The sequence below is a fragment of the Epinephelus lanceolatus genome, chromosome 2 (assembly GCF_041903045.1).
Source record: "Epinephelus lanceolatus isolate andai-2023 chromosome 2, ASM4190304v1, whole genome shotgun sequence".
Classification (NCBI taxonomy): domain Eukaryota; kingdom Metazoa; phylum Chordata; class Actinopteri; order Perciformes; family Serranidae; genus Epinephelus; species Epinephelus lanceolatus.
The window spans coordinates 36,077,267-36,090,416 of NC_135735.1; the positions used below are offsets into that span (position 1 = coordinate 36,077,267).

The following is a 13,150-nucleotide window of genomic DNA, read 5'->3' on the forward strand; positions in this document are numbered from 1 at the left end:
CATAACCAGCATTTTAATTTTCCCTACTTTCCTTTCAACATTACAACATATTTTAATTTAGATAAATCACTTTTTTCTTCGCTTTCTAATTAAAATCTAAACAGCATAACCTCGAATTCATCATCTAAATACAGCATACACTCTGCAAAAATGTCAGGTTTGTTGGTGTAAAAGTTAACCTATCTATACCTACCTATATTTTAAAAAGCAGCATATCACAGTGTCCTACTTCATACACAATGTTAAATTTTTAGTTAATGCTATCAATACATTTGAATGAAGTATTTCTGAAGAAATGCTTGCTGCTGCAGAATAATTATTGTGAGTTTCAACAGAAACATCTATGCATACATGGCCTGATTTCTCTGCAGCACAGGTGAACACCATTTTGGGATTTGGGGAGGAGATAACCAGACATCACGCTTTGAGATGGAGTGTTTACAGAGAAGCTTGGAAATTCGAATATGATGAAAAGGTCACTGGAGGAGCACTCGAAGCATGTTCTTATAAAGGATGTATTTCTGGAGTAGGTTTTGGAGTATACTCTTAAGGGATGCATCACTGTCATTTCAGACAGATGTCTGTTTGGTTTAGTATTTTTATTTGCTTTGCGATAAAATGGATATGAACGTGTGACATGGTGTGATATTAAACACTTGTGCAGGTGAGATGAAGAAAAGTCTTGGGGATTTATAAAACATTTCACCTCAACGCAATTTAAAAAATTAGGATGACAAGAAAGCCCAAGTGATGCTGGCGTTAACATAGCCCGTGTTATTAGTGAGTGATGCTTTATTGAGTCACTGAAACGCATTGAACATCCAAGGCAAATTTGTACACCCCATAGACACTCACTGTTGAGGAGCTATATGGTTGTGTTTAATTTAACCTGGGACTCGATGGATATAACATTAGTCTTAATCCTCTGCGTTTAGTCACTCAATATTGACTTTTAAAAGTGATCAAAGCTTACCTTGTTAAGTGGAATTAGCTGGATTTAGCTTCAAAATGAATTTCAAAAGGTCTTCTGAGAATGGAATAACACACACACACACACACACACACCATAAATAGGACGTGCACTGCTTTTTAGATATGATAGAAAAAATCTACACAAGAAGATACAGTTTATCTAAAGGGCTTCTGAAAACACGATATGCCTTTTTTAATATTTGTTTTGCTTTTTTGTTTTTTTCTACTTTCAAACAGGGAAAGTTGAGTGTGCATGTTCATTTCATCTGTATGTTTACATATTCACTGTGCACAGATTTTCCATCCTCAGTTAATTTGACACTTTAAATGGTCATGAAATGCCATATATTTTCTAACATAAATAATGATCAGAATAAATAAGTGAATATACATCTATTACAACTATAAAGTTTTGTGGCTGGGGGATGTCAGTCTCAGAGAATTTTGCTTTCGGTAGTCCAACACTCACTTACCAGTAAATAAGCAGTACATTTTTAAAGAAAAAATGCTAAATGATGTGAAATACAAGAGGCATTTCCTTTTAGTCTGGCACTCCATTGACTTGAATTTTAGTGTTTTGTGCTGTAGCCTAAATGTCTTGCCTTTAATTATATTTCCTGTTTGTTTTGCTGACAGACAGCTGGCTAGCTGCATTAACGTGTGGTAACATAGCATCCACTGCCCACCCTCCAGTCTCCACTGGTTAGCTAACTTTAGCCTTGGCTGCTCTGCGCACCACTTGTGTTGGGTAGGAGCTAGCTAGCGGCGCCGCTCATTCACAATTACCGCTGGTGCCATCCTGCTCGCAGGACAGCACTGCTGCAGAAACTTGGTAGCCACCCTCCAGTCCCCCAGGTAGCACCTATGAATAAGCAGCTTCAATTTGAGATGCAAAACCCCTTTAGCATTGTTAACTATGTTAGTACCACTAACTGTGCTGACACTGCTCATTGCGTTAACGGTGATAACATAGCTAACAACATTTAAGGGGGTTTGCAGCTCAAAATTAAGCTGCTTACTCACCAGGGCAACCTGGGGGGAGACCGAACGGTGGGAATAATACTACCATAGCAGCACTGGGTTAGAACAGTGTTAACTAGCGGTAATCGCCGAATAAGCAGTGCCGCTAGCTAGCTCCCACTGACCCATTTGGTGCACAGTACAGTAAACTGAAGACTGGCAAAAATAACCTGTAGACCAACATGCGTAACTGATCAAAAATATTCTCCGTGGTTAAACATTGACATCTCTATCTGTGGCGTGGCTTCTGACTAGGCTACAAGGTAGCTTCAACCTGCAGGTTGACCAGCTTGTTCAAAGGGAGTTCAATAGTAGTTGCAGCAGAGAAGGAGACATCTGAATCAGGGCCTCACCTCTAAGCACCCCTGCAATAGAGCAGCAAAGGTTTTTCATAGCACCAAACAGCATTAGTGCACAGCATCACTACATAGTAACTCTTTCTAGGGCAACGTGAGACCTACTGTATATACTGCAGCATTCTCAGCTGCCCAACCTCGTCCTCAACTTGTATTTCCCCATTGTCACCCTGTAATGTTTGCAGCTTTGCGTGTGATTTTTATAAAAAATGCATAACATTACAATGCACACAGACATTCTGCTAATATGGATGGCTGCTGTGAGAGCCATACCTCAAATACTAGTAGCGCTCTGGGTATTGAGCTGCACAGCATCACACACACAGTGTTGCATCAAAGATATGAAACATCAGCCAGTTACTTTGTCTCGAGAAAAACAGCTAAAACTGGCAACTCGTTCAAAAATGTTATTCTGCTTTTAGATTATTGTAATGTACATGGATTTGAGCAGTTAAAGTTTGCAGTGCAGTCTTTGTCCTCTACCTCTGTACCTTGAGCCCCAGCGTTCTATTACCTCTTTGGCATGTGGATGTAAATGTGAGGTATGGAGATTCGTTAAAGCCGGGATAGTGTGTGTGCGTGTGTGTGTGTGTGTGTGTGTGTGTGTTTGTGGGATTGGGAGGGGGATCACTGCCAACTGACAGGCCCTTCCCTGCTCAGTTTGTTTAAAGGGTTTGTAAAAGCAGCAGCCTTATCTCACCCGCACTGACAAAAGCCTGCCCTCTCCCCCCAAATTAAATTGGACCCATAGCGGTGTGATCAAATCAGCTGGCAGGCGGAAAATTCGGGCCGTCAATCACAGAGGTGTCTGATAAGAGCAGGCAAGGAGTCCCGGTGTGGAAAGCTGTGGGCTCATTCCGCCTCGACACCCAGGTGATAACTCAGAGCAGCAGGCACCTCCGTCCTACACACCTTGCTCCTAGCATCTCGTCACGACCCCTGTGCCCTTTACTCTTTACTCAGATACATGCTCAGTCACACACGTACATGAAAATGCACACACACACACATGCAGCCCTGCCACTCTTGTACGGCTCAAACACTCAGGTAACATTTACAGACTTTGCTCTAAAAATCCACACACAACATGAGTCTCCTCTTTTCTCTCTAATCTTCGAACACCTTTTCATGTTTTTTTGTTCTCTGTTCAAGTTAAACTCAAAGTTTCTAATAGCTCTTCGTCGTTTGATTTTCAGTATCTTTGTTATTAGCCTTTGTGGTATTTTATGTAATCTTTTTAATTCAAAGATTTTCAATTAATCTGCTGAAAAGAGAAAACAAAGAGCTATTGTTGTGTCATTGTCGAGACTTAAAAAGGGTCTTCTTCCCCCCTCTTTCTTCTTTCATCTCGCCTGTCTTTTCTCCCGGTCTCTTTCCCTCTCCCTTTCTCTTCTTCCCATTTCTCTCTCATCTCTCCCCCATTCTTCTCCCATCGTGTGTTGTTCCTTTTTTCCCCCCATTTTCCCATTTTTCTCTGCCCCCCCCCATCTCTCTTCCATTCTGTGCTCTTGTCTCAGGCTTTGTGAGTTTTGATAACCCGTCCAGTGCTCAAGCCGCTATCCAGGCCATGAACGGCTTTCAGATAGGCATGAAGAGGCTGAAGGTGCAGCTAAAGCGGCCAAAGGATGCCAACCGACCTTACTGACTCGTCTGCTGTCCATACCCAGGTACAGTAACATCCATGCCATAATATAGCGTGCCATTCTATGCCATGCCATGTCTGTTCTCAAACCAAACTGTCCACTTCACTGGGATAGTTCAGTCCTTGTTGCTGCAGTAGATGTGAATGACTGAGTGCATTACCTCAAATCTCAATTTAACCATTATGCAAAAACACTGACTATTCTTTCACTTCAAATCTACATGGGATCTTTTTTTTACTATTTTATGACCTTTTGGTCTTTTATTAAAGCATTCATCAAATAATACTGTCAATTTGCAATTCAAAAAATAACAAAAAATTGTACGAACAAGAGTTGTATTCAACCATTAATGACTTAGAAGTTAATAAAATAAAAATACAATTTTAATTCCACTGACATTTTATATATTTTTGACCTCAGTTAAAACAATTGGCAGCTTTTTTTGTGTGTGTGTCTGGACTGCTGTATCCAGGGAGGTGATTAATGTAGGGTGAGGTAGGCAAAGAGAAAAATGAGCTACACCAACTCTCCAGTCTCCCAACCAGTAGAAACCCATTCCCCCATCATTTGCATAAAAAACTCTGTTAAAATTTACATATATCAATATGACAGACTAATAAAACTACAAAATGCATGAATTACTTCATTTAATATTAAATGTGGTCAACTAGGGAAACAGTTAAAATTCTAATTCTGTAGTCATTATCTGACTTTGTCCCCATGAGCCCCGATGTGTCATGAAATTAGTGTTTTTGCAGGTCCAGGTGTTCTTTTTTCATTTCTTTTTTTTTTTTTAACATATTAGCTGTGAAAGCATCAGGGCACTAGTTTCTAGATTGCACAGACCCTCTTCACAGAATCAGCCTCTTGAGATTTCTGTCAGGTTGTCCTGCTCTGCTGAATTGTTTTTGTTTCTTCTGGGGTTTGAAATCTAATTTGTACCCGCAGGACGCTCAGTGCAAATTGATGACATCATCAATACCCAGCTGTGCATAATTACCCATCTACTGAGGATGGCGTCGAGAATCGATGCAAGTTGCTGAGCTACAAATTCAAAAAACCAGATAGCAATAATTTTTCTCCTACAATAGCACTGCATTAGGTTTCTGTCAGCTGCTTAGCAAAATCCACAGGCCCTTTCAGCTTAACCTTTACTTTCAAAAAATTCATCAAGCAGACGTACAATAATACAGAGTGGATTTATAGTATAACAACTTCCTACAAGACCACTGAAAAGCCTGATGAGTAAATGCAGGATGCTTGAAAGAAAAGTTTGTAATCACAAAAGTAAATCAACAAAAAGATGCTTAATGGAAAAGCACTTACTCACCCTACTAACTGCAGTGGCTTGTATAATGGTGGAGAACAGCTCCAATCCCAGTAAGGACTGTTTGGTTAGTTCAAGTGATGCTTCACTAATCTCCTCTCAGCTGAAACAGGCATAATCCATTTTCGTATTCTGTCACTAACTGTTGGGAAATTTTCCCAAATAGTAAAAACGTAGCATAGGAATGTCATAGTATTGTAATTTAACCTGGTTATCTGAGTGCATGTCCTCATATTTCATTTCAATTGACTGTGACCTTGTAGCAAAGCAGAACAGGATGCTTTGGCTGCTCATGATTTTACCAGGTGTAATAACATATAAAGCAACATTTTAAATGCAAACAGGGACATAACAAAATGCCATTATAAATGTACATGTTGGAAACGTGCTGTGCAGGTCTCAAAACTGTACACAAGTAATAATTTCAAACTATGCCAGAGTTAATTTAATATGGAACGAATTTAAGTGAAAATATAACCTCATGAAATCAAGCTTACCATCATGGAATAGTTGTGGACTCTGCCAACATTTATGTGCCGTTTTTAACTTTTTAATTACACCGGTTTTTATGCACTACCAAAGCAGTGCAAACCAGAGATCTTGCAAATGTTTACTTACTTGTGCTGATAACGTATCTGCCACCAGATATCTTCAATATCTTACAGTTCCTTATTTGGGGCCGTAAAAAGTCAGAGCTTTCACACAAAATAATAAAAAATGGTTTACTTAAAGTGGCACCATCCCTCAATAAAGACTAATTTCACAGTGTCAGGCTTGATTCAAAGAATCATCACCCATCTGTTACAAAGTGCAGCTGCCAGTGCAAAAATAATATAGATGCATGCTCTCGTCGCCCAAATGGCTAGACAACTTTTCATTACAATAACATAAACCCGGATTATATTCCCCCATAAATAAAAGCATGGTAATACCATTTGTTTGCTTTAGATTTGACTCTTTAAAAGCCACAAGATGGCATTAATGGAAGGTGGTATGCAATACAAATGATAGATGCTCCCTTTATCTCTCGCCTGATAGCATTTGAATAGAGCCGTGTCCTGCTAATTGAAGAGAGGCTTTCAAAGCAGACACCCTGAGAAGAGGGGTGGGGGGGTGGGGGGGGTGGGGGGGGGGGGGGGGGGGGGGGGGGGGGGGGGGGGGTTGATTTAGAACATCAATGAGGGACAAATGGAAAATATCCTGCAACAGCACTGAATGACAGAACAGTCATTGAGATGTACTCAGAATGCCTCCAAGTACAGACATTTCCTACAATAACATTCTGTCACTTTATCGGGAAGTGTGTATGTGCGTGTGTCGGCGCAAGTGAGTGTGTGTGTGTGTTTTCATGTCCTCCGTCGTCTCTGGTCTGGTTCAATCCATCTCTGTGTTTTTCTTCAGTTATTACACCACTTCTGTTGTTGAGTTAAGGAAAACCAATAGACCAAAACCAAGAGCAATCCCATGAAAACATTACAGAAAAAATACCCTAGTGGGGTTTCTGAAGCCAGCTCCTGGTTTATAGATTCTTCAAAATTGTGAGGAATCTTATATAAAGAAGTTGGATTTGAAAAATTTGACCAATCTGCTTTTAAGAAGTTTTATTTTTCTTTTCATTTATTGCCTTGTATTGTGAACGATAGTACACTGAGTTCTTGAGCAAAAGACTGGAATAAGTAAAGTTCACCTGTAACTGTTTAATTTTCTAAATCCAACTGCATTATAACGATGAAAAACTTTGATGAAACTTGAATGACGAATTCTTGTGTGTTCCTTAGGTAAAAACTTCAATATGTAGATAACTTCAGAGGCGCCCCTTTTTTTTTTTCCTCTAATACTGACAATTTCGCTTTGAAGTTGAATTAAAAACACGATCAGACAGCATTCTCTTCCGCTGGTCTCAGGAGCCCTGCTACTCTGAAATTGCGTTCTGTGTCTTAAAGATAAACTTAATGCAAAAAAGCTGAAGCACTCACTGTACGGCCACCCTCATAGCAAACAATGCAAGGCAAATCCAATTACTGTAGACAGGACAAGTTTCTGAAATATGCATTTCTGCCTTAAGGGTTATCTGTGTGAATATAAAAACATCAATTCAACCTTTTAACCTGCAAATGTTGTCAGCCTGAGAATATTTCACCACTGCATTGAGGCACAAGAAAAAGGCCCCCTTTTTTGTGTTGTGTTGAAGATTATTTGTTTTGTTATTTCTGTTTTACTTGTCGATTCTTTTCTTTTTTTTCTTCCAGTTTTTATGGTAATAACCATAATAACCTCATTTGATTTGTCAGGCAGAATAAGTGAGAGTGTGGTATAAATATGGAAAGGGTGCTTTGAATTCTGACTTAAGGAAAAGAAAATCCCACTGTTTCTTTCCTTCTTTTGCACCCCACCAACCTGGCAACCTGACATGGCCAATCACAGTGTGAGGTGGCCTTTCTCCGCTATAGCCACACCCCCCCCCACACCTGTCATGGGGCCAAGTTCCCACAGCTGTAAGTTGAACCCATGGTGTCATTTTCTTTTGGATGACGTCATGTGGTGGGACTGTGACTGCGTTGCATGACGTGGCGTTGATTGATATCTCTAAACTCTATCTCTTTATATTCTGCCCTCCTTTTATATATATATTTATATATACTGTATATTGTATATTGGCAGTTTGTGGAGTGCAGTAAAACGATGCCTTTCTTGGCTGGTACCTGTTGTACATAATGTAACTGACGTGCTGACTGGTTGGTTGAATATAACTGGAAGTGGCCTTTAACCCTTTGTGCTATTGTACCGTGTGCCCTTGTGATGTTTTACTTTCTCTTGTGGGGTTCATGTGTATGGATGTACTGTATTTTCTATTTCTCTATTTCTTCACATTCACATCAAGTGTTTTCTTTTCCTCCAGCAAACTATGATTTTTTTTTCTTTTTAATGAAAAGTCTGAATCGTTGCAAAAAAGGACCTTTTTCTCCCGCCGATCGACAGCTGTTTAGTTGAGAGATGGCCAAGATGACCCTATGTTTGTGTAGCCAATTAACTCTCCACCGTTCATGCGGAGAGCACAGGCAAATGTTGACACTCCACTTCTCCGTGGATTCCATCTGCACAGGGAGTACTTCTGCAAGATTGTTTTGTTTGCCTAACATGAGAATCACTTCCCATTTATTTATTTATGAGGGTGCAAACCAATTACGCCACGATGGCAGAGCTGCAGGCAGCGCTGCAGACCCTCATGGCCAAAATCGGTCCACCACACAGCCATACAGTGCACAGACAGATAGATGTATAAGCAGGATGCAGAACAAACTACCAACACCTCAGATGAGTGATGTGCTGCTGCCTGTTGTTCTTTGCTAGGATTACGCACCAGATAAATTAAGTTTTTGTGGCTTGTATCTGAGATAATTGTTCGTCAATCTGTAAAAAGAAAAGGCAGCAAACAGATTCACAGTGAAAAAGGTCCTTTCTTTGCAAGTGAGTTTGTTTCTATCCCCCCAGGCCAAACACTGATAAGAGTTAGTCGTTTTCATTGAACTCGTACTGCCTATTCTTTCAGAAGCCCTGCAGGCGACTCTCCCTCCCATAGTCTATCCAATGAACTCAGGGGGGTGTCTAGCCAGGCAAGCCGGGAGGGATAAGGTCTTTCTGGCATCAACTATGCCTCTTAACTGCCAGGTGTCTTTTATGGAGCCATCTAAGTAGGTGGCAGTGTGCAGGGGGGGGGCATAATGCTGGGACAAAAAGAAAATGAATTCTTTATTATCTGACAAAGTTGGAGGGTGAAATACTTGTGATGTTTTCAAAAAAGCTCTTTACTTGGGGGAAAAAAAGAGATTTTAAAGCCACTGTGTGTTTCTTTTGCTCTGTGGTGAATGAATATTGCGCCAGTGGCTTATAAAAGAGGGCATCTGTAATCGGGACTGTTAGTGCTTTATGCCTCTAATGGCTGGGCTTGCTTTGGCACACACAAGAAATCAGCTAGAATCTCCGCTCTCACATCTAAAAAAGCAGATCTATTATGAAATGGTAACAAGCTCATTTACAGGAATGGAAAGGTAGAACAAAGAGCGTCTGGGCACGCGTGTTCCCGTCACAAAGTCAGTCTCTTTCATGTTCGCTCCCGGAGAGTGATTTGCTGTGATTTCGTAGCCTTTCTTCACCCACATCACAGCTCACAACATATTAGGGATGATAGGCTGTAAACTAGATCTTTTATATCCAAAGCTCGGCAGCACGGACACATTTAGTGACAGTGCAGCATTTTAAGTCAACACAAAAGCAGAGGGAGATGCTAGGTTGGTTTTTCATGGGATACTAATTAGCGGCGATTTCTTCAAATGTGTAATTTTTTTTTCACATTGGACAACCATCAGTTTTTTCTGTCATAATCATTACACTATTTTAACACTGGCACTGTCTTGTTTTCTTTATGTTTCCTTCTTGTTCTTTTGGTAGTTTGTTTGTAATGAATTAACAATAAGATGAATGACAGCAACATCTCAGGCAACATTCAGCTGTATTTTCTTTTCATGCAGAGATGTAGTCAGTTTAAATTAGGCCTTCCTTGGATTAGCGCTGTCACAGTGTAGATGTCTGTTCCATATGGTTAAAACACAAATCTCCCACCCCACCTCTAGCCCACTTATTTCTGGTTTTGATTGACACACTCCTCTTTTTTTTTTCTCCTCCCCGTCTGTTTCTCATGCTGTTGGCTGTGCCTGTCAGTCTGTGTGATAACCAGGAGCCAGCAACCCTGAGCATGTTTGCCGCAGCCTCACTGAATCCACTCTCCTTATTCTCCCCTCTCTTTCTGTCTCTCCCTCTCTCTGTGTCACAGGATGAAGGGCCACAACACCTTATTTCCACAAGTGCAGTAAAAGTACAAAGACTTCTTGCTCTGCTACATATCATGAAGGAAGGGTGGTCCCTTGATCCTGCTGGAAACCTGCTGAAAAGATTGGGTGACTGAGAGCGGAATCCCAGAGTTGTTTTCTTTTTTTGTTTGTTTGTTTGTTTTCCTTCTTCGCAAATGCCTCTTTTTTCCCTGTTTTGCTTTGGCATCTGTGGGAGAAAATTTTTTGCAGAGACCAACTTTTTGCTGCTGTTTTTTAGACATGATGGGGAAAAAAAAAACCTTTATAGACTCATTATGCTCAAAGCATGCATACTGACACAGGATATGGATAAACACACATAAACACAGATAACAAACCAAACATACACATTTAAAGATGCTACACTGAAAAAAATCTAAAACGAAAAGAAAAAAAAAATCTACTTTGTACATGTATAAATACGTGCAAATGCCAACTCAAGTACTGACGCAAACACACGTGTGTGCACGCACACACACACATACACACATACACACAAACACACACACCAGCCTGCTGCCATTTTGGTTTTTGTGCCTACACAGGTGTTGTGCTCTGTGACAGGGCAAGCTCTGGATCAAAGAAGAAAACGAGAAGAAGATGAAGAAGAGGACGAAGAAGAAGAAGAGGCGAGAAGAGGAGAATCCAGGATAATTTACATGCATCATTCCTTAGGAAATAGGGACCAAAGGACTAAACGCTTTTTAAAAGAATATAAATATATAAATATATAAATATATATTTAAAAACTCATACCTTGTAGCTGCAAGTATTACAATTTACTCGTAGTCAAAAAAATCATTAAATCAATATCCAGTGGCCTATTGTAAGTACAAATAAAAGAAAATGGAAATAATGTATAAAAAAAGACATGGAATCGTAGTATAGGGGCTGATCTTTTGCTCTGGATGCTGATTTAGCACCAGGTTGTAGAATAGTAAAGTAGATTAGAAAAAAAATGTAGATTTGCTAACTTTTGCTGTTGTTTAAAAAAATACTTGAAGTCGTAAAGAAAAGGGGGCAAAAGGGGGGAGACGAGGAAAACATTCATCTGCCCCTGTACGCAACGATTCTGTTTTTTCTTGGATGTTAAGGTATCAGCCACTGGATATCTCGCTCATCATGATGTATAAGTCACCGCACTCTCTGACAGCTATGAACAGACTGTTCTGGAAGAAAAAAAAAGAATGACAAGAGAGAAAAAAAAAGACAGAACTTAAAATGTCTGTGCTGGACAGGGTGCAGACGTTTAAGGCTTCTCACTGGCCTTTATGTTCAAGCGACAATCCACTGTAAAGACCAAGCAAAATGGACATGGGGTGTCTTTTGTTTGTTTGTTTTTTTCTTTCTTTCTTTTTTTTCTTGACCTTTTGTATTGCAACAAGGAGTGTGAATTATGAAGCCACAAATTGTTTAAGGGTGACGGTTCTACTATAAGAGAGATGGACAAATGGATGGTCATGAGGGCAACAGCGAGGGAGGAGTGAGGTGACAGCTACTGAAACTGCCAGCAGAATGAACTCATACAAATGAAATGGCCCTTATGGCGTTACGGAATTCTGTCAAAAAACAAAGTACGCCTGCTGTAAACAAACAGGACTTAAGTGAGTGACATGCCAAGGATATGTGTGTCCACTGGAGCTGCTGCAAAACTCCAGATTGAGAAAAAATGCCTCTTGTCTCCTGGCAGGTACAAAGACACATTTCTCTGAAGACAAACCTGATTTACTGTATTGATGGCAAAGGAGTGCAGGCTTTTAGAGCTCATTTAGCTCTGTCAAATATAATGTAAATTCCACTATTAACATGTTCCCTGACCTGCTTTCTTCATATATTATACATAGAGCCTATGGGGGGGGGGGTACTGCTTAAACAGACTATATCTAAATTAGATCCAACAGTCACTCTTAACCATCACTCAGCTCGCTTGTAGCCTCTCTGACACCGACGCCAGGCAGGACAGAGTAAAGCACTCCAGTACCGTCAGGTCTTGATTTAGAGCCCTGTAGCCTTTATTTTGACTGTTTTAGAGCTCTGGATGTGGGCTCTTCTCTAAAAGCAGATCAATATGTTTGGAATGAGTCTAGAGGGAGGAGCGATGCTGTTTCAGTCACTCTGAACACTTTCCCAATTTTCTCTGTCGAACACCAGCTCACATCCGTACACCAGCCCTTTGAGCCCTGGCAGCTGGTGGTAAGAGGCATGGCTAGGCGAGGAGGAGAGAGGGAGGTGAAGAGAGGAAGTCAACAACCAAACATGACATCAAGATCCTTTAAACGGATGCCCAGCGACTTAATCCAGAAAATTAGAAGCTGTAATCAAGCTCCTGGTGACAAACACTGTATCGGTGCTACATGCTCTCAAAGAACAGGATTAAAGGGTTCAAACAGGACTGGAGTCTGGTACCTTAGGCTCCGGTCCAACCAGTTCCTGTTTACTACTGAGACTCTCCTCCTTGCTGTTCCCTCCCTCTTTCTCCAGCTTTCTATTCCAAATCCATTCCAAGTCACTGAAGGAGGGACTGCCAGCAGATCCCAGAATCTTCAATGTATTACTTTGTCATTTAAATAAGCAGAAGGTCTTGATTTGATAACAGCGTGCCATGTACCCCCCTAGCCCCCCCCCACCCCCCCCCCCCCGTCCTAAGAGCAGCCATGCCCTTCCAAACCTCAGCCCAACTGTTCAGCAGCTCTCCCCTTGGAACAGCATTTTCAAACCTGGCTAATGTCTGCGCTCACTACCCTTCAATTATCTCCTGCACCGTATTAGACATGCTATTTCACCTTTCCCTCTAATCACACTGTAATCACCAGCCTCTATACATTAGCAGCAACCAAGTGAAAAATCACCGGGATAATCACTTGGACCAAATGACGGGAGAGATGGTCCCCTGCATGCACATGGATGACAGAAGGAAGATTAGAGAGAATTATGTTTGTGCCTACTCCCTGGCAAGGCTGCTGA

The 13,150-nt window shown here is 40.8% G+C and overlaps 1 protein-coding gene across 10 annotated transcripts in view; it reads left to right on the forward strand.

Annotated features, from left to right (window-relative positions):
- The window catches only part of celf6 (CUGBP Elav-like family member 6), a 150,916-nt gene extending 139,883 nt beyond the window's left edge, over window positions 1–11,033 (forward strand). For 4 of the 10 annotated variants that reach the window (XM_033617093.2, XM_033617036.2, XM_033617054.2 and 1 more), the window contains 2 exons: window positions 3,866–4,015; window positions 10,150–11,033. In XM_033617093.2, coding sequence (XP_033472984.2) covers window positions 3,866–3,993 — 128 coding nt within the window. In that variant the 3' untranslated portion in view covers window positions 3,994–4,015; window positions 10,150–11,033. Of the gene's footprint in view, window positions 1–3,865; window positions 4,016–7,742; window positions 7,814–10,149 lie in introns of all 10 variants that reach the window. The other 6 variants (XM_033617076.2, XM_033617061.2, XM_033617085.2 and 3 more) reach the window with 4 other exon arrangements.
- Window positions 11,034–13,150: the final 2,117 nt, after the last annotated feature.